This window comes from Pleuronectes platessa, chromosome 16 (assembly GCF_947347685.1).
Source record: "Pleuronectes platessa chromosome 16, fPlePla1.1, whole genome shotgun sequence".
NCBI classification, from domain to species: domain Eukaryota; kingdom Metazoa; phylum Chordata; class Actinopteri; order Pleuronectiformes; family Pleuronectidae; genus Pleuronectes; species Pleuronectes platessa.
The window spans coordinates 23,963,644-23,988,551 of NC_070641.1; the positions used below are offsets into that span (position 1 = coordinate 23,963,644).

The 24,908-nt window shown below is 42.7% G+C and overlaps 2 protein-coding genes and 1 long non-coding RNA gene across 3 annotated transcripts; all 3 read left to right on the plus strand.

Moving 5' to 3' along the window:
• The first annotated feature begins 1,359 nt into the window (after positions 1–1,359).
• On the plus strand, positions 1,360–3,599 carry LOC128458105 (ice-structuring protein A-like). Its single transcript, XM_053442760.1, has 2 exons — positions 1,360–1,684; positions 2,470–3,599. The coding sequence occupies exons 1-2, from the start codon at positions 1,629–1,631 to the stop codon at positions 2,687–2,689; spliced, it is 276 nt and encodes a 91-aa protein (XP_053298735.1). The 5' UTR covers positions 1,360–1,628; the 3' UTR covers positions 2,690–3,599.
• A 7,100-nt stretch (positions 3,600–10,699) lies between these two features.
• On the plus strand, positions 10,700–12,176 carry LOC128458114 (uncharacterized). Its single transcript, XR_008341987.1, has 2 exons — positions 10,700–10,993; positions 11,820–12,176. It is a non-coding gene; the product is annotated as an uncharacterized LOC128458114 (long non-coding RNA).
• Positions 12,177–13,728: 1,552 nt separating this feature from the next.
• On the plus strand, positions 13,729–15,268 carry LOC128458106 (ice-structuring protein A-like). Its single transcript, XM_053442761.1, has 2 exons — positions 13,729–14,168; positions 14,954–15,268. The coding sequence occupies exons 1-2, from the start codon at positions 14,113–14,115 to the stop codon at positions 15,171–15,173; spliced, it is 276 nt and encodes a 91-aa protein (XP_053298736.1). The 5' UTR covers positions 13,729–14,112; the 3' UTR covers positions 15,174–15,268.
• The last annotated feature ends 9,640 nt before the right edge of the window (positions 15,269–24,908 follow it).

Here is a 24,908-nt window from a genome sequence, read left to right on the forward strand (position 1 = left end):
TCCACCATTTTCGATTCAGGATGTGCCGCCACAGATGTGGCGGTCCGCTCCACGGCGACGAGCTCCCGGGAGGGACCGGCCAGCACCGCGAGAGGGTCGACCGGCTCCCTGAGGGGGCTCGTCGCTCTGGTACCGGAGGTATAAGATAGAGAGACAGACTTGATCAGTAGATGGCGCTGTTGGGACAGTGTCTTTATGAAACCAAAGGCCTTCTCTTCAGCCTATATGTGAAGTCAAAAGCCTGAAACCACATGTTCCATTGTTCTGGAAAAAGCCAGATCACAGGGAACTCAGTCTCCCAGGATTCCTCAACTTCACACAGAGGTGTGAAAAGCCACAAGGGTCACTCCTATTGGTCACTCTGTACCCCATGACCTGTGAGGTCCCGGGCAATATAAGCCCGCTTCTCCCCCTCCTCGATCTCTTTCTTCAATCCGTCTGAGGGCGGAAGGATGTCCAGCCTCTCTTGCTGCATCGCAGACAGGAGAAGCCTGATTTCTCCAGCTCGTATCATCTCTACGCGTCCAACTCTACGAGAGGAGCGCAAAGGTGCAGCTTCCAGCTCATCTAACCAAGGAAACCTCCTCGCAACTCAAGCTCTACCAAACTCCTAGTAGCAACTCAATGTCCTGCAGGGGAACTTCAACCAGCAACTGAGTTCCACAGCTCAACAGAACCACGAAGGTAGAAATCAAAGGACCAGCCAGAAGACTTCACAGAATTGCGAACTGAACTGCAACTTCCTTTTTCCCTTTTCCTCGGACGAGTAACACAACTGGGCTTAACAATTATACTAGGCTAAGCAAAACTGTTTATTCGATTTTTTGTGGTGTTTATAAGTTTGATTTGTGTTGTGATACTTTGGTTATAAGTTATTCGAAAGTAATTTTAATTTGCTAGGCTCCTCCTCCCCAGTCTTTCTTTGCATTTCATTCTACACCCTTTGTCTGACTTAGAACCAACACAGACACACGCATATCTCTTCACATAGTTATCTCCTCCCACGCTACCTGTCGTAAAACCACTTCAAAAGAAGGGGGGCTGTTTCTTTAGGTTGACCAGCGACCATCTTAGAAGCACAGAGGAAGATGCTAACCTTTTGGACAGCCGCCATTTTGGGAGAACTCCGATTTACATAGACACACACACTCACATACACTACTTTGTTTAGTTAGCAAGTTGTTAGCAATTTGTGTTTTTATACTATATTATATTCATAATAAATGTTCATTCATTAATGTTGCAGCAGAGAATTAGCGCAGAAACAAAGAGAGCCACGTTTGAGTTTAACTTCCTGACGCAACATGTTCATGACCTCGTTTCAGAAGCAGTTTGTTGATTTGACTGAACCATCGCTGGCATCATCGTTTCCCACAGGCTGGAAAACTGTGTGAGTTCATTAAACTGGGAAAAACAAAGTGAACTGGGTCACATTTAAACTATTGATTTAGTTCATGAGATGTTTGAACTTAAACAAAACTGGGGGAGTGTTGTGCCAATCTGCTCAGATTGGTTGACAGTCAAGCGATGACTCAGGCTCCATTTACTACAAAACAGACTCACATTCGCCTGTATCTTTACCACATCTTCATTTTGTAGTGAAGCAGTGCTCCCTAAAAACTCTCAAAATGGCTCTCTCACTCTTCACCGTCGGACAATTAATTTTCTTATTTTGGACAATAAGGTACGTGAACACTCACTTTGTTTCTTCTATAAATCTGGTTTTACTGTAAATATCTTGGGAAGGAAGGAATGATATCTGCATTATCCCAGAGGGGCAGGCACGTGCACAGACATTTTGGGGGGCAAGTGCTAAAACCCCCAAAAAAGGGCACCCATCGCCAAAATTATTTATAAAATTGAAAATAATAATAATGAATAAATAGAAAACACAGTGGGATATTTTCAATTCATACTACTGTCTATTATGAACCATAATTTGTTTTACTAGTTGATGGCCTGATCCAAGATAAAAGAGAGCTGCTACCCTGAGCTGCTTGCTGCAGTTCCGTCCTTCTGCTTTTGGAGTCTCTCTTTTCTGGGCATTATGCTGCAAATTTTGTAAATGAGATAAATCAATGTTGTACATAATTATCAAGAGTGACTTACATATTCTCTATAAAGCTGACAACACAGTACACACAATTTTTTTTTTTACTGTTTTCTGACAGAGTTGAAGTATTAGCAGCATTACACTAATAATATACCACAATATACCTCACCAGACTGGCATATAGCTCAACTTAAGACCTACCTTTCATTTCAATAATTACTTGATTATTATGATTTTAAATGAAACAAAACTAGAGAACTTGTCTAATTTGTAGAACAGTAAAACTGCCTTTAATTTCTATCACACACAGATATTGAACACTGTCATCACTGGGTTCGGTGAAAGTGACGGACCAGTAAATGTTGTGATATATAATATTATCATAATAATTTTAATAATACCATTAATCTCTGCAGAATCAATGAAGCCAACCCCGACCCCGCAGCCAAAGCTGCCGCAGTCGCCGACCCTGCCGCAGCCGCTGTAGCCCCCGCCGCTGACGCCTTCTCAGCAGCCGCCGACACTGCCTCTGACGCCGCCGCCGCCGCAGCCGCCACCGCCGCTGCCGCCAAAGCCGCCGCCGAAAAAACCGCCCGAGACGCCGCTGCAGCAGCCGCAGCCACCGCCAGAGGTTAAGGATCGTGGTCGTCTTGATGTGGGATCATGTGAACATCTGACCAGCGAGATGTTACCAATCTGCTGAATAAACCTGAGAAGCTGTTTGTTGAAAACCAAGTGTCCTGTTCATTTCATCTCTGAAACTCCTTCACAGTTTCTGTAGATCGTGTTTTTAACACATAAACCTCCAGAAATCATGATGCGTCACGTTTGGACTTTGGGTTAGAATAAATACATAAGATATGATATGTTAGTGATCTTAAAGAGGTTCTTGTTTCCATTATGCTAAGCTAACAGATAACGGACTGCAGCTTCATATTTACACGTAGACTCCAGGAAGTGATGCCATTGTGCTGCCTGAAACCTGCAGGTCTACAAGGTTTCATAACTGATTTAGATTTTAAAATACTGACTTATTATTCACATTTTCGTTCTCACCAGCTCTATGAGTATTTCTCCTTCAAGTACAGATGTGGACAGTGTTGGTGGAATCCTGAAGTTTAGTACTTAAGTAAAAGTACAAGTACCCAGGAAAATATATACTTAAGTAAAAGTAAAAGTACTACATCAACAATCCTACTTAATTAAAAGTAAAAAGTACTTACTTTTAAATTTACTATAAGTATTAAAAGTAAAAGTATTGACGCAATGGGTTGCCTCTCAATGTCTAGGCTGTGCCATTTTGATAAAGAATGCAGATATAGCTACTGGTAATACTCATGCCTCTACAGATGTCACTACTAGTAATAATTATAAGCAACAACATTTGTTTATTGGAAAGGTTGGTGTACTTATTGTGCTTACCCTCTGTAATACTGTTCACACTCTATCTTACAATTCTGCGGATGACAAGTTATCTACCAGGGATTATCTGCAAAGTTAAAACCTTTAAGACAAACCAATAAAGACAACATGTTATATCTTTAAATCTTATATTTAATTGTAAGTGTGTAAAAAATGGAAACATGGAACATGAAAAACAACTAAAACTGGTCAGAACAAGGCAGATCTTAGAATGAGAAAATTTAAATGAAGGACCTTGAAATGAAAATTTGACCATTGGTCAGGCATTCAAAATATTCATCTTCTGAATATTTTGAAATGGTTTAGACGGAAGGAGAAATGTTATACTTTTATTTTGAAAAGGTAGTTCCTGAAAAACGAAAAAGATCGCTAAATGGCAGGTGTTCCTCGTTGTTGCATGAAAAAGCATTACGCTTAGTTGTTTAGCACCTGGCTGATAAAGGCACAAGCATTGTGGTTACTTCGTTACTTGTTTTCATTATTATAAACATAATTCTAAACGTCTTTTTGCGGTGTAAGGACACGTGTGTGTGTGTGTCCGTGTTTAAACTTCCAAAACAGCAACGTAATCCATATTTCCCGAAGCTGTGTTCATAAAATGTAACGAGTAACAACACATATTGTAGAAATGTAGTGGAGTAAAAGTATAGATAATAGCTGCAAAATGTAACGGAGTAAAAGTTTTAACTTAAGTCAAGTACAGATACGTAAACATTTTCTTAAGTACAGTAATGAAGTAAAAATACTTCGTAACATTCCACCTCTGGATGTGGATTATTAATAAATGAAAGTTCAGGATCGGATCTGGACAGAGGATAAACTTCACACACACTAGACGTGATTCACGCTGAGCGAGGAGGGAGATAAAGGTTGAAGGACGAAGATCCAGAACCAAGACTTCAGAATAAAAATAACTGAAGCAACGAAAAAAAGAGATAAATAAAGAAAGAAAGAAAGAAAGAAAGAAAGAAAGAAAGGGCAGACAAGGGAAGAAGTCGTCTCTATTTCTAGACGTTTGCACAATTAGATCAGTGGCATTTCTCTGCAATATGCATGAAATCAGACTAATCTGCTGGAAAGTGTGTTAGAGGAGGAGCCGTGACGGAGAGGAGGAGGAGCAGTGACGGAGAGGAGGAGGAGCAGTGACGGAGCGGAGATGAGGAGGAGGAGCAGTGACGGAGAGGAGGAGCAGACGGAGAGGAGGAGAAACACTGCTGGAGACGAGGAGGAGCAGTGATGGAGCGGAGACGAGGAGGAGGAGCAGTGACGGAGAGAAGGAGGAGGAGCAGACGGAGCGGAGAAGGAGCACTGACGGAGAGGAGAGCTGGAGGAGCACTGACGGAGAGGAGAGGAGGAGGAGGAGCAGTAACGGAGAGGAGGAGGAGCAGTGACGGAGAGGAGGAGGAGGAGCAGACGGAGTGGGGGAGGAGAGCTGGAGGAGCACTGACGTAGAGGAGGAGAAGGAGCAGTAACGGAGAGGAGGAGAAGCAGTGACGAAGTGATCATCTCCTCAGGTCATAAACACATAATGTGAAAGTTCTGCTGCTTCAGTTTAATTCATCTTTGAACTTTTTACTGTTGTGTTGAGATATTTTGCACGATAACAACTTTCATTTTTTATTCCTGTTTCTTCCAGACTTTCTTCATGTGGATTGAATTGTAGCTGTGCTGAATAAATCTCTTTTCACTGTCGCTCTGATCAGAGAACCGACTTCTTCTTTTGTGAAAAGACAAACTCCAGAACATTTGTGTCCAGAGTTCAATCTGAGAACAAACTCACACTGAAAGTTTAGATTCAGTTTAAAGCTGAACTCATTTAGTCTCTTCTCCATAAACCAGTAACAATGATGTAATACTTCACTGGGTTTACTGGAGCTCAGCAGAATGACCAGGGACTGAAGCTCTGCTGTGGACAGATGTGGTTTCAGGTTAAACTCTGTCGTCCGGGGCCGTGGAGGCGCTGGCTCCGGCCCTGCCCCTCCCTTTGTAAACCGTTTACTCTCTGATGGCCACATGGGGGCGTCCTCCTCCTCTGTGCTGCTGCAGACTCTCTCCTCATTTGCAGCCTTTGCCAGCTCCCTCCTCCCCCTCCTCCTCCTCCTCCTCCTCCCCCCTCCTCCCCCTCTCCTCCTCCTGGACCCCTCTCCTCGCTGCTCCTCAGATGGTCCGGAGGGAGGAGAGAGATGAACCTGTGCTCCCGCAGGCCGGCCCGGCTCCGCTCCGGGCTCCTGCTGGCGGCGGTGGCCGCGCTGCTGCTGCAGACCCTGGTCGTGTGGAACTTCGGCAGCCTGGACGGAGGCGCCAGGAGCCGGGAGAGGAGAGAGGAGCGAGCCGGCGGGGAGCAGCCGCGCTGGAAGAGGGGCGACCCGCCGCCGCTACTCGGGAAGGCGGCCGCTCGACACCAGCTGCAGGCGGTAGGTTCGAATCCCGAGGGTTGTGTGGTGGACACGTGAAGATGCTGCAGCTGCTTCACGAGCCTCGTTGTGAAGTGTGTAGATTTAACGCTTCTCCCGCGGATCAGCTGAGGAAACAACGACTCGTGTGTGAAGCAGCTCGACTGAACACATTCATCATTTAACCCAGAAGCGAATCAGACCTGGACACAACTTCACTGGATCGAGCCCGGCTCCGTTCAACCGAGCTGCGAACACAAAACATTGATATCTGCTGAATGAAATGTCGATTAATCGATCATATCCGCGCCGAATGTAAGACCGAGGCGGATGTGTTCCTAAATGATCTTCAGTCTAGTTCTCCATCGTGTGTCCGTGTAACACAAACTAAAACCTGTTAAATGTCCCGTTGTGTTAAAGGACTTTTGTGTGACGTCTCTCTGCCGTTAGAAGCTCGCTGCTCGTTTCCTTCATGTTGTGAATCAGGTCTGAACCTGAACCTCCAGCTAACACGTTCACCTTCAGGTAAACACGCACACATCCTTCACACTGTGAGTCTGTCGTGGAGCTCAGTGATGAAGAGCTTCATTCAAACCCTGATCCACTGGGAGAGGAATCATTAAACTGGTCTGACAACACGACACTGGTCCTTTACACGCACGAGGGGAACGAAGGTTATTTGCTCATTTAAAGCTAATTGTCACTTTCAGGTCTCACTTCTATTTGATTTCCAGCTTTATTCCACTTTGCATCATCTCTGTTTGTGTGTGTGTGTGTGTGTTCTTGTAATCATCACGCTGTGGGGACCGTTGACTGTTTACACAGTCACGTGATGGGGACCGGTTGCGTTTTGGGGTCCAAAATCCCGGTCCCCATGAGGATAACCCTTTTAAATGACTACTAGAGCTACTCTGAAGGTGCCCTTGATGTTTTAAGCATTAGCCCATAAGACATGTTTTTTCGTGAGTGTGAGTGTGTGAGCATTTCTCATTGGTGGCCCTTCTGTTTCTAGCTAGTACTGCACCCACTGCTTCACACACACACATCTTCCAAATATGGTTGGGTGCCACCCACTTCCTGGTCCCCATTAGTAATGATTCAAGCAGCGATGACATTTTCAGCATCAAGAGGTAGCTATCATCGAGCGCCGTACATGGTCGCTCACTGCTCTGTGTGTCCTGCACACAGATGGGTTAAATGCAGAGGTTAAATTTACCTACCATTGCATGAGTGTGTAGTGCATGTCTGTACATGTGTTTGGTATAAATAAACTTATCTTAATCTTAATAGAAGATTATTTGCTGGAGAAACTAGCTAAGAAGATAAGAACTTGTGAAGAGGAGCAAAAGTAAAGCATAAGGTAACCACATTTGTATCTTAAATAAGTATAAGCAGTGTTGAACCCTCAAATTACATTAATTACCTGTACCTAGCTAGCATGATTAATAGTTCTGATTAGCTAAAAAGGCATTTCTGAGTTTTGATTCTCATTTTGTTATGATGAACTTAAGATCAATATAAGTCCTGCTATGCATGTGTGTGTGTGTGTGTGTGTGTGTGTGGGAACAGTGAATTTGTTTTCTCACGTTCAGCAAATTATATTATTGTGTGTGTTGCTTTACCTGCAGGCATCCAGGTGTTCCAACGTGTTGTTAAGGAAGTGAAAATACTGTACATGCTGTGAGTGTGTGTGTCTGTTTGTCTGTGTGTGTGTGTCTGTGTGAGAGAGAGAGAGAGGAGCAAAAACATGGGTTATATTGCAGGGATCCATTTTTACAACCTTTCATTACAGTTAACTGGATGCCCTGTGATCTTTCCTGTGTGTGTGTGTGTGCTGTGATATGTCCAGACAGTAGAGAGTAGAGACATTAGAGATACATGCCAGCACTTTTTATAGGACGGGAGTTTTGGAGTTGAAGAGAGACGGCGTATGAGAGACGGACGAGAGAAGAAAGAAGGGATGAAATGAAGGAGCAGCAGCTCGGTCTGAAAGTGAAATGACTAATAAGAGACGTGAAGACACAGCGAGCAGGGAACTCCTGTGTGTGATCAGTGTGAGTGTAACACACTGGTTGGTGTGTCTCTGTTTTGGGTAAAGACCTATGGTCGTGTTGACTCGACCATAGAAAGACACAACCAAGGACACACACAAACACACACAAGCTACCTTCCTACCTTATTTTTAAACCAATACATTTTACAAAATGCTTCTTCCAATAAAAACACCCCATAGAAACAGCCACGTTTTCAGCAGTTGATAAATTATTATCTTACATTTTCATACAGTTGCTGTTTTGCCTGCTGCTATGATCCATCAACTGAAGTGTTCAAGACTGCAGCGCCCTCTAGAGGACAGGGTGGGTGTTGCAAAGGTGTTCAAACGACATTTTATTTGTTCAGATCATATTCACAAACCACAGTTTCCCTCATCGTACTCAACAAGGTGCGACATGTTCTGTCCAGAGAGAGGAAAGAATACAAGTTTATTTTTGTATTTTATTCACTCCCTGTAATTTAGAGTTCTTCTTCCTCTAAACGTTTGAATTAAACATGATTCACTTTACTGCACCGACATGTGTTATTCAATCACTTATAACAAATATATGATGTATGGTGGACGAGGGTCGTCTCTTTTTCTCATAGAACCACAAACATGAATATACTTGAAACCTTATTGATAGAGTGTATTATATTGATCAACTGAACATATTCATTTACAGACATGTATTGTGGGAGCCTTGCTATGCAAAAGCAGACAGTGGGTACACAAACCGGAAAAAGAGCAGTCAGAAGCGGAGGTTGTGGTGAACATAACATATGAGGTTTATTCATAAGTTGAGGTGAAAAGGGCGCACAAAGGTAACTCAGAACACTAAACCGGACTGGCATCTGGGATTCCGTCGGGCTCTTCCTGATCCAGCGAGAGAGAGAGACAGCAATTAATCCTCTTCATTCACAAACAGGCAGGCCGCTGGCCTCTTACCCTGAGACTGTCTGGCCACAGCGTTTGGGTCTCACTCCTCTGAAGCTCTCGGCCTCTCACTCCCTTGTTTGAGGTTATAAGATGGCTCCTGATTGCCTGGCTGATTCACTCCAGCTGTAAGGGACAATCAGAGCCACCTGGGAGGGGAGGAGTTCCCTATGAGGATCCTCTGGAGTAGTACCGCCCATCCAACACCACGCCTCTTAGCTTCCTCTGCCTGGCTGTCCTCAGCCATGTGGGGCACTGCTCACCAGCTGGGTCCTCACAGTATATTAATATACATTGATATTGATTGATGTGACTTATTGGTAAAAATAGAAAAAATTCTTCAATTTCCATAAAAATCTAATCCATTACTTCATGAAATGTGTTTTCTTCTCATCTGAACCACGTTCTTCCTAAAAGACAGAAGTACGAGATGCTAAACTGCTTTAACATATTTAAACTAAGTGCATTTTTAAAAGTTTACCTGATGTGACATGATTTTATTCATAATTAATTTAAATTAATCACATTTCTAGTTAATTCGGCTCTCACGTGATCTATATATCTTGATCTATAAATACCATTTTATTTGTGCATTTTTATTTTTTTATTGTTAAAAAAAAAAGTTGAAAGACTCAGAGTGAGTGTGTCGTGTTTTCTTCTGTGATGAAGGTGCAGCAGAGAACTGGTTCATAAACAAACAGAGCAATAGTTTCAGATTAACTTCCTGTTGTAACGTGTCCATGACCTAGATTCAGAAGCAGTTTGTTGATTTGTCTGGCATCATCGTGTTCAAACAGGTTGGAACACTGCGTGAGTCACGTTAAACTGGGAAAAAAACAGTTGAACTGGGTCATAGTTCACTTTGTGACCCAGTTCACACATCATAATCACATTTCTCAGATATGAATCATCACCAATCTTCAGAGGCTGTTAGAAACATCAGAAATATAAAGCGAGACAGGGAGTGAACCTCAGACGATAGAAAAATGAATTCACTCAACATTATTCACTATGATCTTTGACCTTTGACCTCTGAAATATAATCATTGAGTCTGTGATTCCAAGTGAAGGTTAGAGACAAAAGGATTCAGTCGAGGCGTTCGTAAGATAACAAGCTCACGTGAGTCAGAGTGAATGTTACGGGGGATTCGGATAAATCACCTTCACAAGAACATGTGGTCATCGTGACCTTGACCTTTGAACTAAAACACCAAAATCTATTCAGTTCATCTTTGAGTCAAACTGAGTGTTTGTACCAAATGTGAAGAGATTCCTTTATGGTGTTGCTGATATATCGTGTTCACAAGGACGGGACGAACAAACAACCTGAAAACACGACGCCTCAGTTTGTTAGATTGATTATTTCTGAACCAGTGTGTTGGAAAGTGAAGAATTGTATTGTCTGAGACGAAGGCACCGTCGACACATGAAAGAAGCACAGAGGAGAAACCTCATCACTGAAGAGTCACCACATGTTGTTCTCTCTGTGAAAAGCTGCAGCGAAGAATTCAGATGGAAACAAAGAAGTTCTCATCAGTGAATCTGAGTTAAATGCAGTTTACCATCGAGTTAAACTGTTGCTGCATCTTTTAAAAGTTAAATCAACTTTTAGAACTGTTTGGTTCAAAGTGTCAATTTCAAAAATAAAATCCCCTGGTTTGGTTCAGAATCATTCACTTACACTCAAAACAGGTCAATCTGAGGAGGGCTGCTTTAAATGATCCTTGTGGTATTTTGACCAAAATATGTTACAGACATTTCATTAAGACCCCAAGGAGCCATATCAACTGTGGTGAAATGGGCATACGATGGGTCCTTAAAATTTTTCAAAGATTTAAAGAAAGCTTCACAAGAGGAAATACAACCAAGCTGTGGTGCAATACGAATGTTTATTTATTATTTTTTACACGAACCACGCGAGCTGATGAGTTCCATTTAAACTGCGTCATTAATTTTAATGACGCAGGAGACATCCATGTAAAATGTGTTACAAAACAAGTTCATACTGGCCTGGATGTTCGCCACACCTTAATTTTGTGGTGAACCAGTCAGAGCCGACAACCTGCTGCGTCACAAACTCGAAGTGAATAAATAAGAGGTGCTCCCTAAAAGTTTTCATCAGGACTCAGACACTTTTCACTGTCGAACACTAAGGTACGTGAACACTCACTTTTTTTAGCACCGCACGTGCCCATAACTATGTTACTGTATATGTTTTGTTCTATATTGTTTTTATATTGTTGTTTTATGTGCAGTGCACCAACGACACACGGCAATTTCCTGTATGTGCAAACATACTTGGCAAATAAAATAATTCTGATTCTGATTCTACAAATCTGGTTTACTGTAAATATCTTGGGAAGGAAGGAAGGATATCTGCATTATCCCAGAGGGGCCATTTGTTTTACAGCCAGTGGTAAAAGATGAAGATCTTCATCTGTGTTCGTCGGATGGAAAGTTTGTTCTGAAAAACTGGAAAACTAGTTTATATGCACAGAAGAAGAAGAAGTGATCTTTATTTCATCACTGTGGAAACATCAGCAGCAGTTAAAGTCTGTCTGCTTCAGTTTCACCGGCCAGTTCCATTGCTCATGTTTCTGATCAATTTGGTTTGAATGATATAAAACGGATGGAGTCCCTGTTTGACCCTGTTTAACACAAGATGACAACGTAGACCATCTTTATTAACATAATGTTTCACATCAGCACTTCCTGTTTTCAGCCCTAAACCTAAAAAGGCCTCAAGGAAACTTCCTGATGATCTGGTGACACCTGCTGGTTGAAGGAAACAGAGTTTGAGAGGCAGAAGAACAAATGATTTTAGTTTGAATGAAGAAGCTGTCATTTTATTTTATGTTGGGGGGGGGGGGTGGGATACTGAACACTGTCATCACTGGATTCGGTGAAAGTGACGGACCAGTACATGTTGGGATATATAATATTTTCAAAATAATTTTAATAATACCATTAATTTCTGCAGAATCACTGACATCAACATGGACGCCCCAGCCAAAGCCGCCGCAGCTACCGCAGCCGCCGCCAAAGCCGCCGCCGAAGCCACCGCCGCCGCTGCTGCCAAAGCAGCAGCCGCCACCAAAGCTGGCCGTTAATGATCGTGGTCGTCTTGATGTGGGATCATGTGAACATCTGAGCAGCGAGATGTTACCAATCTGCTGAATAAACCTGAGAAGCTGTTTTTTGAAAACCAAGTGTCCTGTTCATTTCATCTCTGAAACTCCTTCACAGTTTCTGTAGATCATGTTTTTAACACATAAACCTCCAGAAATCATGATGCGTCACGTTTGCATTTGGGTCAGAATAAATACATAAGATATGATATGTTGGTGATCTTAAAGAGGTTCTTGTTTCCATTATGCTAAGCTAACAGATGACGGACTGCAGCTTTATATTTACACTTAGACTCCAGAAAGTGATGCCAATGTGCTGCCTGAAACCTGCATTCTCAGTCTGACCAGCAGAGGGCAACACAAAGAAGTCAGTTTCTAAAGAGGTTTACAAGGTTTCATATCAACTGATTTAGATTTTAAAATACTGACTGATTTTCACATTTCTGATTATTCGAGAAAAAGAACGCTCTCACTAGCTTTATGAGTATTCCTCCTTCAAGTAAACATTCAGGGGAAGTCCACCATTTTCGATTCAGGATGTGCCGCCACAGATGTGGCGGCCCGCTCCACGGCGACGAGCTCCCGGGAGGGACCGGCCAGCACCGCGAGAGGGTCGACCGGCTCCCTGAGGGGGCTCGTCGCTCTGGTACCGGAGGTATAAGATAGAGAGACAGACTTGATCAGTAGATGGCGCTGTTGGGACAGTGTCTTTATGAAACCAAAGGCCTTCTCTTCAGCCTATATGTGAAGTCAAAAGCCTGAAACCACATGTTCCATTGTTCTGGAAAAAGCCAGATCATAGGGAACTCAGTCTCCCAGGATTCCTCAACTTCACACAGAGGTGTGAAAAGCCACAAGGGTCACTCCTATTGGTCACTCTGTACCCCATGACCTGTGAGGTCCCGGGCAATATAAGCCCGCTTCTCCCCCTCCTCGATCTCTTTCTTCAATCCGTCTGAGGGCGGAAGGATGTCCAGCCTCTCTTGCTGCATCGCAGACAGGAGAAGCCTGATTTCTCCAGCTCGTATCATCTCTACGCGTCCAACTCTACGAGAGGAGCGCAAAGGTGCAGCTTCCAGCTCATCTCACCAAGGAAACCTCCTCGCAACTCAAGCTCTACCAAACTCCTAGTAGCAACTCAATGTCCTGCAGGGGAACTTCAACCAGCAACTGAGTTCCACAGCTCAACAGAACCACGAAGGTAGAAATCAAAGGACCAGCCAGAAGACTTCACAGAATTGCGAACTGAACTGCAACTTCCTTTTTCCCTTTTCCTCGGACGAGTAACACAACTGGGCTTAACAATTATACTAGGCTAAGCAAAACTGTTTATTCGATTTTTTGTGGTGTTTATAAGTTTGATTTGTGTTGTGATACTTTGGTTATAAGTTATTCGAAAGTAATTTTAATTTGCTAGGCTCCTCCTCCCCAGTCTTTCTTTGCATTTCATTCTACACCCTTTGTCTGACTTAGAACCAACACAGACACACGCATATCTCTTCACATAGTTATCTCCTCCCACGCTACCTGTCGTAAAACCACTTCAAAAGAAGGGGGGCTGTTTCTTTAGGTTGACCAGCGACCATCTTAGAAGCACAGAGGAAGATGCTAACCTTTTGGACAGCCGCCATTTTGGGAGAACTCCGATTTACATAGACACACACACTCACATACACTACTTTGTTTAGTTAGCAAGTTGTTAGCAATTTGTGTTTTTATACTATATTATATTCATAATAAATGTTCATTCATTAATGTTGCAGCAGAGAATTAGCGCAGAAACAAAGAGAGCCACGTTTGAGTTTAACTTCCTGACGCAACGTGTTCATGACCTCGTTTCAGAAGCAGTTTGTTGATTTGACTGAACCATCGCTGGCATCATCGTTTCCCACAGGCTGGAAAACTGTGTGAGTTCATTAAACTGGGAAAAACAAAGTGAACTGGGTCACATTTAAACTATTGATTTAGTTCATGAGATGTTTGAACTTAAACAAAACTGGGGGAGTGTTGTGCCAATCTGCTCAGATTGGTTGACAGTCAAGCGATGACTCAGGCTCCATTTACTACAAAACAGACTCACATTCGCCTGTATCTTTACCACATCTTCATTTTGTAGTGAAGCAGTGCTCCCTAAAAACTCTCAAAATGGCTCTCTCACTCTTCACCGTCGGACAATTAATTTTCTTATTTTGGACAATAAGGTACGTGAACACTCACTTTGTTTCTTCTATAAATCTGGTTTTACTGTAAATATCTTGGGAAGGAAGGAATGATATCTGCATTATCCCAGAGGGGCAGGCACGTGCACAGACATTTTGGGGGGCAAGTGCTAAAACCCCCAAAAAAGGGCACCCATCGCCAAAATTATTTATAAAATTGAAAATAATAATAATGAATAAATAGAAAACACAGTGGGATATTTTCAATTCATACTACTGTCTATTATGAACCATAATTTGTTTTACTAGTTGATGGCCTGATCCAAGATAAAAGAGAGCTGCTACCCTGAGCTGCTTGCTGCAGTTCCGTCCTTCTGCTTTTGGAGTCTCTCTTTTCTGGGCATTATGCTGCAAATTTTGTAAATGAGATAAATCAATGTTGTACATAATTATCAAGAGTGACTTACATATTCTCTATAAAGCTGACAACACAGTACACACAATTTTTTTTTTTACTGTTTTCTGACAGAGTTGAAGTATTAGCAGCATTACACTAATAATATACCACAATATACCTCACCAGACTGGCATATAGCTCAACTTAAGACCTACCTTTCATTTCAATAATTACTTGATTATTATGATTTTAAATGAAACAAAACTAGAGAACTTGTCTAATTTGTAGAACAGTAAAACTGCCTTTAATTTCTATCACACACAGATATTGAACACTGTCATCACTGGGTTCGGTGAAAGTGACGGACCAGTAAATGTTGTGATATATAATATTATCATAATAATTTTAATAATACCATTAATCTCTGCAGAATCAATGAAGCCAACCCCGACCCCGCAGCCAAAGCTGCCGCAGTCGCCGACCCTGCCGCAGCCGCTGTAGCCCCCGCCGCTGACGCCTTCTCAGCAGCCGCCGACACTGCCTCTGACGCCGCCGCCGCCGCAGCCGCCACCGCCGCTGCCGCCAAAGCCGCCGCCGAAAAAACCGCCCGAGACGCCGCTGCAGCAGCCGCAGCCACCGCCAGAGGTTAAGGATCGTGGTCGTCTTGATGTGGGATCATGTGAACATCTGACCAGCGAGATGTTACCAATCTGCTGAATAAACCTGAGAAGCTGTTTGTTGAAAACCAAGTGTCCTGTTCATTTCATCTCTGAAACTCCTTCACAGTTTCTGTAGATCGTGTTTTTAAAACATAAACCTCCAGAAATCATGATGCGTCACGTTTGGACTTTGGGTTAGAATAAATACATAAGATATGATATGTTAGTGATCTTAAAGAGGTTCTTGTTTCCATTATGCTAAGCCAACAGATAACGGACTGCAGCTTCATATTTACACGTAGACTCCAGGAAGTGATGCCATTGTGCTGCCTGAAACCTGCAGGTCTACAAGGTTTCATAACTGATTTAGATTTTAAAATACTGACTTATTATTCACATTTTCGTTCTCACCAGCTCTATGAGTATTTCTCCTTCAAGTACAGATGTGGACAGTGTTGGTGGAATCCTGAAGTTTAGTACTTAAGTAAAAGTACAAGTACCCAGGAAAATATATACTTAAGTAAAAGTAAAAGTACTACATCAACAATCCTACTTAATTAAAAGTAAAAAGTACTTACTTTTAAATTTACTATAAGTATTAAAAGTAAAAGTATTGACGCAATGGGTTGCCTCTCAATGTCTAGGCTGTGCCATTTTGATAAAGAATGCAGATATAGCTACTGGTAATACTCATGCCTCTACAGATGTCACTACTAGTAATAATTATAAGCAACAACATTTGTTTATTGGAAAGGTTGGTGTACTTATTGTGCTTACCCTCTGTAATACTGTTCACACTCTATCTTACAATTCTGCGGATGACAAGTTATCTACCAGGGATTATCTGCAAAGTTAAAACCTTTAAGACAAACCAATAAAGACAACATGTTATATCTTTAAATCTTATATTTAATTGTAAGTGTGTAAAAAATGGAAACATGGAACATGAAAAACAACTAAAACTGGTCAGAACAAGGCAGATCTTAGAATGAGAAAATTTAAATGAAGGACCTTGAAATGAAAATTTGACCATTGGTCAGGCATTCAAAATATTCATCTTCTGAATATTTTGAAATGGTTTAGACGGAAGGAGAAATGTTATACTTTTATTTTGAAAAGGTAGTTCCTGAAAAACGAAAAAGATCGCTAAATGGCAGGTGTTCCTCGTTGTTGCATGAAAAAGCATTACGCTTAGTTGTTTAGCACCTGGCTGATAAAGGCACAAGCATTGTGGTTACTTCGTTACTTGTTTTCATTATTATAAACATAATTCTAAACGTCTTTTTGCGGTGTAAGGACACGTGTGTGTGTGTGTCCGTGTTTAAACTTCCAAAACAGCAACGTAATCCATATTTCCCGAAGCTGTGTTCATAAAATGTAACGAGTAACAACACATATTGTAGAAATGTAGTGGAGTAAAAGTATAGATAATAGCTGCAAAATGTAACGGAGTAAAAGTTTTAACTTAAGTCAAGTACAGATACGTAAACATTTTCTTAAGTACAGTAATGAAGTAAAAATACTTCGTAACATTCCACCTCTGGATGTGGATTATTAATAAATGAAAGTTCAGGATCGGATCTGGACAGAGGATAAACTTCACACACACTAGACGTGATTCACGCTGAGCGAGGAGGGAGATAAAGGTTGAAGGACGAAGATCCAGAACCAAGACTTCAGAATAAAAATAACTGAAGCAACGAAAAAAAGAGATAAATAAAGAAAGAAAGAAAGAAAGAAAGAAAGAAAGAAAGGGCAGACAAGGGAAGAAGTCGTCTCTATTTCTAGACGTTTGCACAATTAGATCAGTGGCATTTCTCTGCAATATGCATGAAATCAGACTAATCTGCTGGAAAGTGTGTTAGAGGAGGAGCCGTGACGGAGAGGAGGAGGAGCAGTGACGGAGAGGAGGAGGAGCAGTGACGGAGCGGAGATGAGGAGGAGGAGCAGTGACGGAGAGGAGGAGCAGACGGAGAGGAGGAGAAACACTGCTGGAGACGAGGAGGAGCAGTGATGGAGCGGAGACGAGGAGGAGGAGCAGTGACGGAGAGAAGGAGGAGGAGCAGACGGAGCGGAGAAGGAGCACTGACGGAGAGGAGAGCTGGAGGAGCACTGACGGAGAGGAGAGGAGGAGGAGGAGCAGTAACGGAGAGGAGGAGGAGCAGTGACGGAGAGGAGGAGGAGGAGCAGACGGAGTGGGGGAGGAGAGCTGGAGGAGCACTGACGTAGAGGAGGAGAAGGAGCAGTAACGGAGAGGAGGAGAAGCAGTGACGAAGTGATCATCTCCTCAGGTCATAAACACATAATGTGAAAGTTCTGCTGCTTCAGTTTAATTCATCTTTGAACTTTTTACTGTTGTGTTGAGATATTTTGCACGATAACAACTTTCATTTTTTATTCCTGTTTCTTCCAGACTTTCTTCATGTGGATTGAATTGTAGCTGTGCTGAATAAATCTCTTTTCACTGTCGCTCTGATCAGAGAACCGACTTCTTCTTTTGTGAAAAGACAAACTCCAGAACATTTGTGTCCAGAGTTCAATCTGAGAACAAACTCACACTGAAAGTTTAGATTCAGTTTAAAGCTGAACTCATTTAGTCTCTTCTCCATAAACCAGTAACAATGATGTAATACTTCACTGGGTTTACTGGAGCTCAGCAGAATGACCAGGGACTGAAGCTCTGCTGTGGACAGATGTGGTTTCAGGTTAAACTCTGTCGTCCGGGGCCGTGGAGGCGCTGGCTCCGGCCCTGCCCCTCCCTTTGTAAACCGTTTACTCTCTGATGGCCACATGGGGGCGTCCTCCTCCTCTGTGCTGCTGCAGACTCTCTCCTCATTTGCAGCCTTTGCCAGCTCCCTCCTCCCCCTCCTCCTCCTCCTCCTCCTCCCCCCTCCTCCCCCTCTCCTCCTCCTGGACCCCTCTCCTCGCTGCTCCTCGGATGGTCCGGAGGGAGGAGAGAGATGAACCCGTGCTCCCGCAGGCCGGCCCGGCTCCGCTCCGGGCTCCTGCTGGCGGCGGTGGCCGCGCTGCTGCTGCAGACCCTGGTCGTGTGGAACTTCAGCAGCCTGGACGGAGGCGCCAGGAGCCGGGAGAGGAGAGAGGAGCGAGCCGGCGGGGAGCAGCCGCGCTGGAAGAGGGGCGACCCGCCGCCGCTACTCGGGAAGGCGGCCGCTCGACACCAGCTGCAGGCGGTAGGTTCGAATCCCGAGGGTTGTGTGGTGGACACGTGAAGATGCTGCAGCTGCTTCACGAGCCTCGTTGTGAAGTGTGTAGATTTAACGCTTCTCCCGCGGATCAGCTGAGGAAACAACGACTCGTGTGTGAAGCAGCTGGACTGAACACATTCATCATTTAACCCAGAAGCGAATCAGACCTGGACACAACTTCACTGGATCGAGCCCGGCTCCGTTCAACCGAGCTGCGAACACAAAACATTGATATCTGCTGAATGAAATGTCGATTAATCGATCATATCCGCGCCGAATGTAAGACCGAGGCGGATGTGTTCCTAAATGATCTTCAGTCTAGTTCTCCATCGTGTGTCCGTGTAACACAAACTAAAACCTGTTAAATGTCCCGTTGTGTTAAAGGACTTTTGTGTGACGTCTCTCTGCCGTTAGAAGCTCGCTGCTCGTTTCCTTCATGTTGTGAATCAGGTCTGAACCTGAACCTCCAGCTAACACGTTCACCTTCAGGTAAACACGCACACATCCTTCACACTGTGAGTCTGTCGTGGAGCTCAGTGATGAAGAGCTTCATTCAAACCCTGATCCACTGGGAGAGGAATCATTAAACTGGTCTGACAACACGACACTGGTCCTTTACACGCACGAGGGGAACGAAGGTTATTTGCTCATTTAAAGCTAATTGTCACTTTCAGGTCTCACTTCTATTTGATTTCCAGCTTTCATCCACTTTGCATCATCTCTGTTTGTGTGTGTGTGTGTGTGTGTTCTTGTAATCATCACGCTGTGGGGACCGTTGACTGTTTACACAGTCACGTGATGGGGACCGGTTGCGTTTTGGGGTCCAAAATCCCGGTCCCCATGAGGATAACCCTTTTAAATGACTACTAGAGCTACTCTGAAGGTGCCCTTGATGTTTTAAGCATTAGCCCATAAGACATGTTTTTTTTCGTGAGTGTGAGTGTGTGAGCATTGCTCATTGGTGGCCCTTCTGTTTCTAGCTAGTACTGCACCCACTGCTTCACACACACACATCTTCCAAATATGGTTGGGTGCCACCCACTTCCTGGTCCCCATTAGTAATGATTCAAGCAGCGATGACATTTTCAGCATCAAGAGGTAGCTATCATCGAGCGCCGTACATGGTCGCTCACTGCTCTGTGTGTCCTGCACACAGATGGGTTAAATGCAGAGGTTAAATTTACCTACCATTGCATGAGTGTGTAGTGCATGTCTGTACATGTGTTTGGTATAAATAAACTTATCTTAATCTTAATAGAAGATTATTTGCTGGAGAAACTAGCTAAGAAGATAAGAACTTGTGAAGAGGAGCAAAAGTAAAGCATAAGGTAACCACAGTTGTATCTTAAATAAGTATAAGCAGTGTTGAACCCTCAAATTACATTAATTACCTGTACCTAGCTAGCATGATTAATAGTTCTGATTAGCTAAAAAGGCATTTCTGAGTTTTGATTCTCATTTTGTTATGATGAACTTAAGATCAATATAAGTCCTGCTATGCATGTGTGTGTGTGTGTGTGTGTGTGTGTGTGGGAACAGTGAATTTGTTTTCTCACGTTGAGCAAATTATATTATTGTGTGTGTTGCTTTACCTGCAGGCATCCAGGTGTTCCAACGTGTTGTTAAGAAGTGAAAATACTGTACATGCTGTGAGTGTGTGTGTGTCTGTTTGTCTGTGTGTGTGTGTCTGTGTGAGAGAGAGAGAGAGGAGCAAAAACATGGGTTATATTGCAGGGATCCATTTTTACAACCTTTCATTACAGTTAACTGGATGCCCTGTGATCTTTCCTGTGTGTGTGTGTGTGTGTGCTGTGATATGTCCAGACAGTAGAGAGTAGAGACATTAGAGATACATGCCAGCACTTTTTATAGGACGGGAGTTTTGGAGGTGAAGAGAGACGGCGTATGAGAGACGGACGAGAGAAGAAAGAAGGGATGAAATGAAGGAGCAGCAGCTCGGTCTGAAAGTGAAATGACTAATAAGAGACGTGAAGACACAGCGAGCAGGGAACTCCTGTGTGTGATCAGTGTGAGTGTAACACACTGGTTGGTGTGTCTCTGTTTTGGGTAAAGACCTATGGTCGTGTTGACTCGACCATAGAAAGACACAACCAAGGACACACACAAACACACACAAGCTACCTTCCTACCTTATTTTTAAACCAATACATTTTACAAAATGCTTCTTCCAATAAAAACACCCCATAGAAACAGCCACATTTTCAGCAGTTGATAAATTATTATCTTACATTTTCATACAGTTGCTGTTTTGCCTGCTGCTATGATCCATCAACTGAAGTGTTCAAGACTGCAGCGCCCTCTAGAGGACAGGGTGGGTGTTGCAAAGGTGTTCAAACGACATTTTATTTGTTCAGATCATATTCACAAACCACAGTTTCCCTCATCGTACTCAACAAGGTGCGACATGTTCTGTCCAGAGAGAGGAAAGAATACAAGTTTATTTTTGTATTTTATTCACTCCCTGTAATTTAGAGTTCTTCTTCCTCTAAACGTTTGAATTAAACATGATTCACTTTACTGCACCGACATGTGTTATTCAATCACTTATAACAAATATATGATGTATGGTGGACGAGGGTCGTCTCTTTTTCTCATAGAACCACAAATATGAATATACTTGAAACCTTATTGACAGAGTGTATTATATTGATCAACTGAACATATTCATTTACAGACATGTATTGTGGGAGCCTTGCTATGCAAAAGCAGACAGTGGGTACACAAACCGGAAAAAGAGCAGTCAGAAGCGGAGGTTGTGGTGAACATAACATATGAGGTTTATTCATAAGTTGAGGTGAAAAGGGCGCACAAAGGTAACTCAGAACACTAAACCGGACTGGCATCTGGGATTCCGTCGGGCTCTTCCTGATCCAGCGAGAGAGAGAGACAGCAATTAATCCTCTTCATTCACAAACAGGCAGGCCGCTGGCCTCTTACCCTGAGACTGTCTGGCCACAGCGTTTGGGTCTCACTCCTCTGAAGCTCTCGGCCTCTCACTCCCTTGTTTGAGGTTTTAAGATGGCTCCTGATTGCCTGGCTGATTCACTCCAGCTGTAAGGGACAATCAGAGCCACCTGGGAGGGGAGGAGTTCCCTATGAGGATCCTCTGGAGTAGTACCGCCCATCCAACACCACGCCTCTTAGCTTCCTCTGCCTGGCTGTCCTCAGCCATGTGGGGCACTGCTCACCAGCTGGGTCCTCACAGTATATTAATATACATTGATATTGATTGATGTGACTTATTGGTAAAAATAGAAAAAATTCTTCAATTTCAATATAAAAATCTAATCCATTACTTCATGAAATGTGTTTTCTTCTCATCTGAACCACGTTCTTCCTAAAAGACAGAAGTACGAGATGCTAAACTGCTTTAACATATTTAAACTAAGTGCATTTTTAAAAGTTTACCTGATGTGACATGATTTTATTCATAATTAATTTAAATTAATCACATTTCTAGTTAATTCGGCTCTCACTCGATCTATATATCTTGATCTATAAATACCATTTTATTTGTGCATTTTTATTTTTTTATTGTTAAAAAAAAAGTTGAAAGACTCAGAGTGAGTGTGTCGTGTTTTCTTCTGTGATGAAGGTGCAGCAGAGAACTGGTTCATAAACAAACAGAGCAATAGTTTCAGATTAACTTCCTGTTGTAACGTGTCCATGACCTAGATTCAGAAGCAGTTTGTTGATTTGTCTGGCATCATCGTGTTCAAACAGGTTGGAACACTGCGTGAGTCACGTTAAACTGGGAAAAAAACAGTTGAACTGGGTCATAGTTCACTTTGTGACCCAGTTCACACATCATAATCACATTTCTCAGATATGAATCATCACCAATCTTCAGAGGCTGTTAGAAACATCAGAAATATAAAGCGAGACAGGGAGTGAACCTCAGACGATAGAAAAATGAATTCACTCAACATTATTCACTATGATCTTTGACCTTTGACCTCTGAAATATAATCATTGAGTCTGTGATTCCAAGTGAACGTTAGAGACAAAAGGATTCAGTCGAGGCGTTCGTAAGATAACAAGCTCACGTGAGTCAGAGTGAATGTTACGGGGGATTCGGATAAATCACCTTCACAAGAACATGTGGTCATCGTGACCTTGACCTTTGAACTAAAACACCAAAATCTATTCAGTTCATCTTTGAGTCAAACTGAGTGTTTGTACCAAATGTGAAGAGATTCCTTTATGGTGTTGCTGATATATCGTGTTCACAAGGACGGGACGAACAAACAACCTGAAAACACGACGCCTCAGTTTGTTAGATTGATTATTTCTGAACCAGTGTGTTGGAAAGTGAAGAATTGTATTGTCTGAGACGAAGGCACCGTCGACACATGAAAGAAGCACAGAGGAGAAACCTCATCACTGAAGAGTCACCACATGTTGTTCTCTCTGTGAAAAGCTGCAGCGAAGAATTCAGATGGAAACAAAGAAGTTCTCATCAGTGAATCTGAGTTAAATGCAGTTTACCATTGAGTTAAACTGTTGCTGCATCTTTTAAAAGTTAAATCAACTTTTAGAACTGTTTGGTTCAAAGTGTCAATTTCAAAAATAAAATCCCCTGGTTTGGTTCAGAATCATTCACTTACACTCAAAACAGGTCAATCTGAGGAGGGCTGCTTTAAATGATCCTTGTGGTATTTTGACCAAAATATGTTACAGACATTTCATTAAGACCCCAAGGAGCCATATCAACTGTGGTGAAATGGGCATACGATGGGTCCTTAAAATTTTTTCAAAGATTTAAAGAAAGCTTCACAAGAGGAAATACAACCAAGCTGTGGTGCAATACGAATGTTTATTTATTATTTTTTACACGAACCACGCGAGCTGATGAGTTCCATTTAAACTGCGTCATTAATTTTAATGACGCAGGAGACATCCATGTAAAATGTGTTACAAAACAAGTTCATACTGGCCTGGATGTTCGCCACACCTTAATTTTGTGGTGAACCAGTCAGAGCCGACAACCTGCTGCGTCACAAACTCGAAGTGAATAAATAAGAGGTGCTCCCTAAAAGTTTTCATCAGGACTCAGACACTTTTCACTGTCGAACACTAAGGTACGTGAACACTCACTTTGTTTAGCACCGCACGTGCCCATAACTATGTTACTGTATATGTTTTGTTCTATATTGTTTTTATATTGTTGTTTTATGTGCAGTGCACCAACGACACACGGCAATTTCCTGTATGTGCAAACATACTTGGCAAATAAAATAATTCTGATTCTGATTCTACAAATCTGGTTTACTGTAAATATCTTGGGAAGGAAGGAAGGATATCTGCATTATCCCCGAGGGGCCATTTGTTTTACAGCCAGTGGTAAAAGATGAAGATCTTCATCTGTGTTCGTCGGATGGAAAGTTTGTTCTGAAAAACTGGAAAACTAGTTTATATGCACAGAAGAAGAAGTGATCTTTATTTCATCACTGTGGAAACATCAGCAGCAGTTAAAGTCTGTCTGCTTCAGTTTCACCGGCCAGTTCCAGTGCTCATGTTTCTGATCAATTTGGTTTGAATGATATAAAACGGATGGAGTCCCTGTTTGACCCTGTTTAACACAAGATGACAACGTAGACCATCTTTATTAACATAATGTTTCACATCAGCACTTCCTGTTTTCAGCCCTAAACCTAAAAAGGCCTCAAGGAAACTTCCTGATGATCTGGTGACACCTGCTGGTTGAAGGAAACAGAGTTTGAGAGGCAGAAGAACAAATGATTTTAGTTTGAATGAAGAAGCTGTCATTTTATTTTATGTTGGGGGGGGGGGGGGGGTGGGATACTGAACACTGTCATCACTGGATTCGGTGAAAGTGACGGACCAGTACATGTTGGGATATATAATATTTTCAAAATAATTTTAATAATACCATTAATTTCTGCAGAATCACTGACATCAACATGGACGCCCCAGCCAAAGCCGCCGCAGCCACCGCAGCCGCCGCCAAAGCCGCCGCCGAAGCCACCGCCGCCGCTGCTGCCAAAGCAGCAGCCGCCACCAAAGCTGGCCATTAATGATCGTGGTCGTCTTGATGTGGGATCATGTGAACATCTGAGCAGCGAGATGTTACCAATCTGCTGAATAAACCTGAGAAGCTGTTTTTTGAAAACCAAGTGTCCTGTTCATTTCATCTCTGAAACTCCTTCACAGTTTCTGTAGATCATGTTTTTAACACATAAACCTCCAGAAATCATGATGCGTCACGTTTGCATTTGGGTCAGAATAAATACATAAGATATGATATGTTGGTGATCTTAAAGAGGTTCTTGTTTCCATTATGCTAAGCTGACAGATGACGGACTGCAGCTTCATATTTACACTTAGACTCCAGAAAGTGATGCCAATGTGCTGCCTGAAACCTGCATTCTCAGTCTGACCAGCAGAGGGCAACACAAAGAAGTCAGTTTCTAAAGAGGTTTACAAGGTTTCATATCAACTGATTTAGATTTTAAAATACTGACTGATTTTCACATTT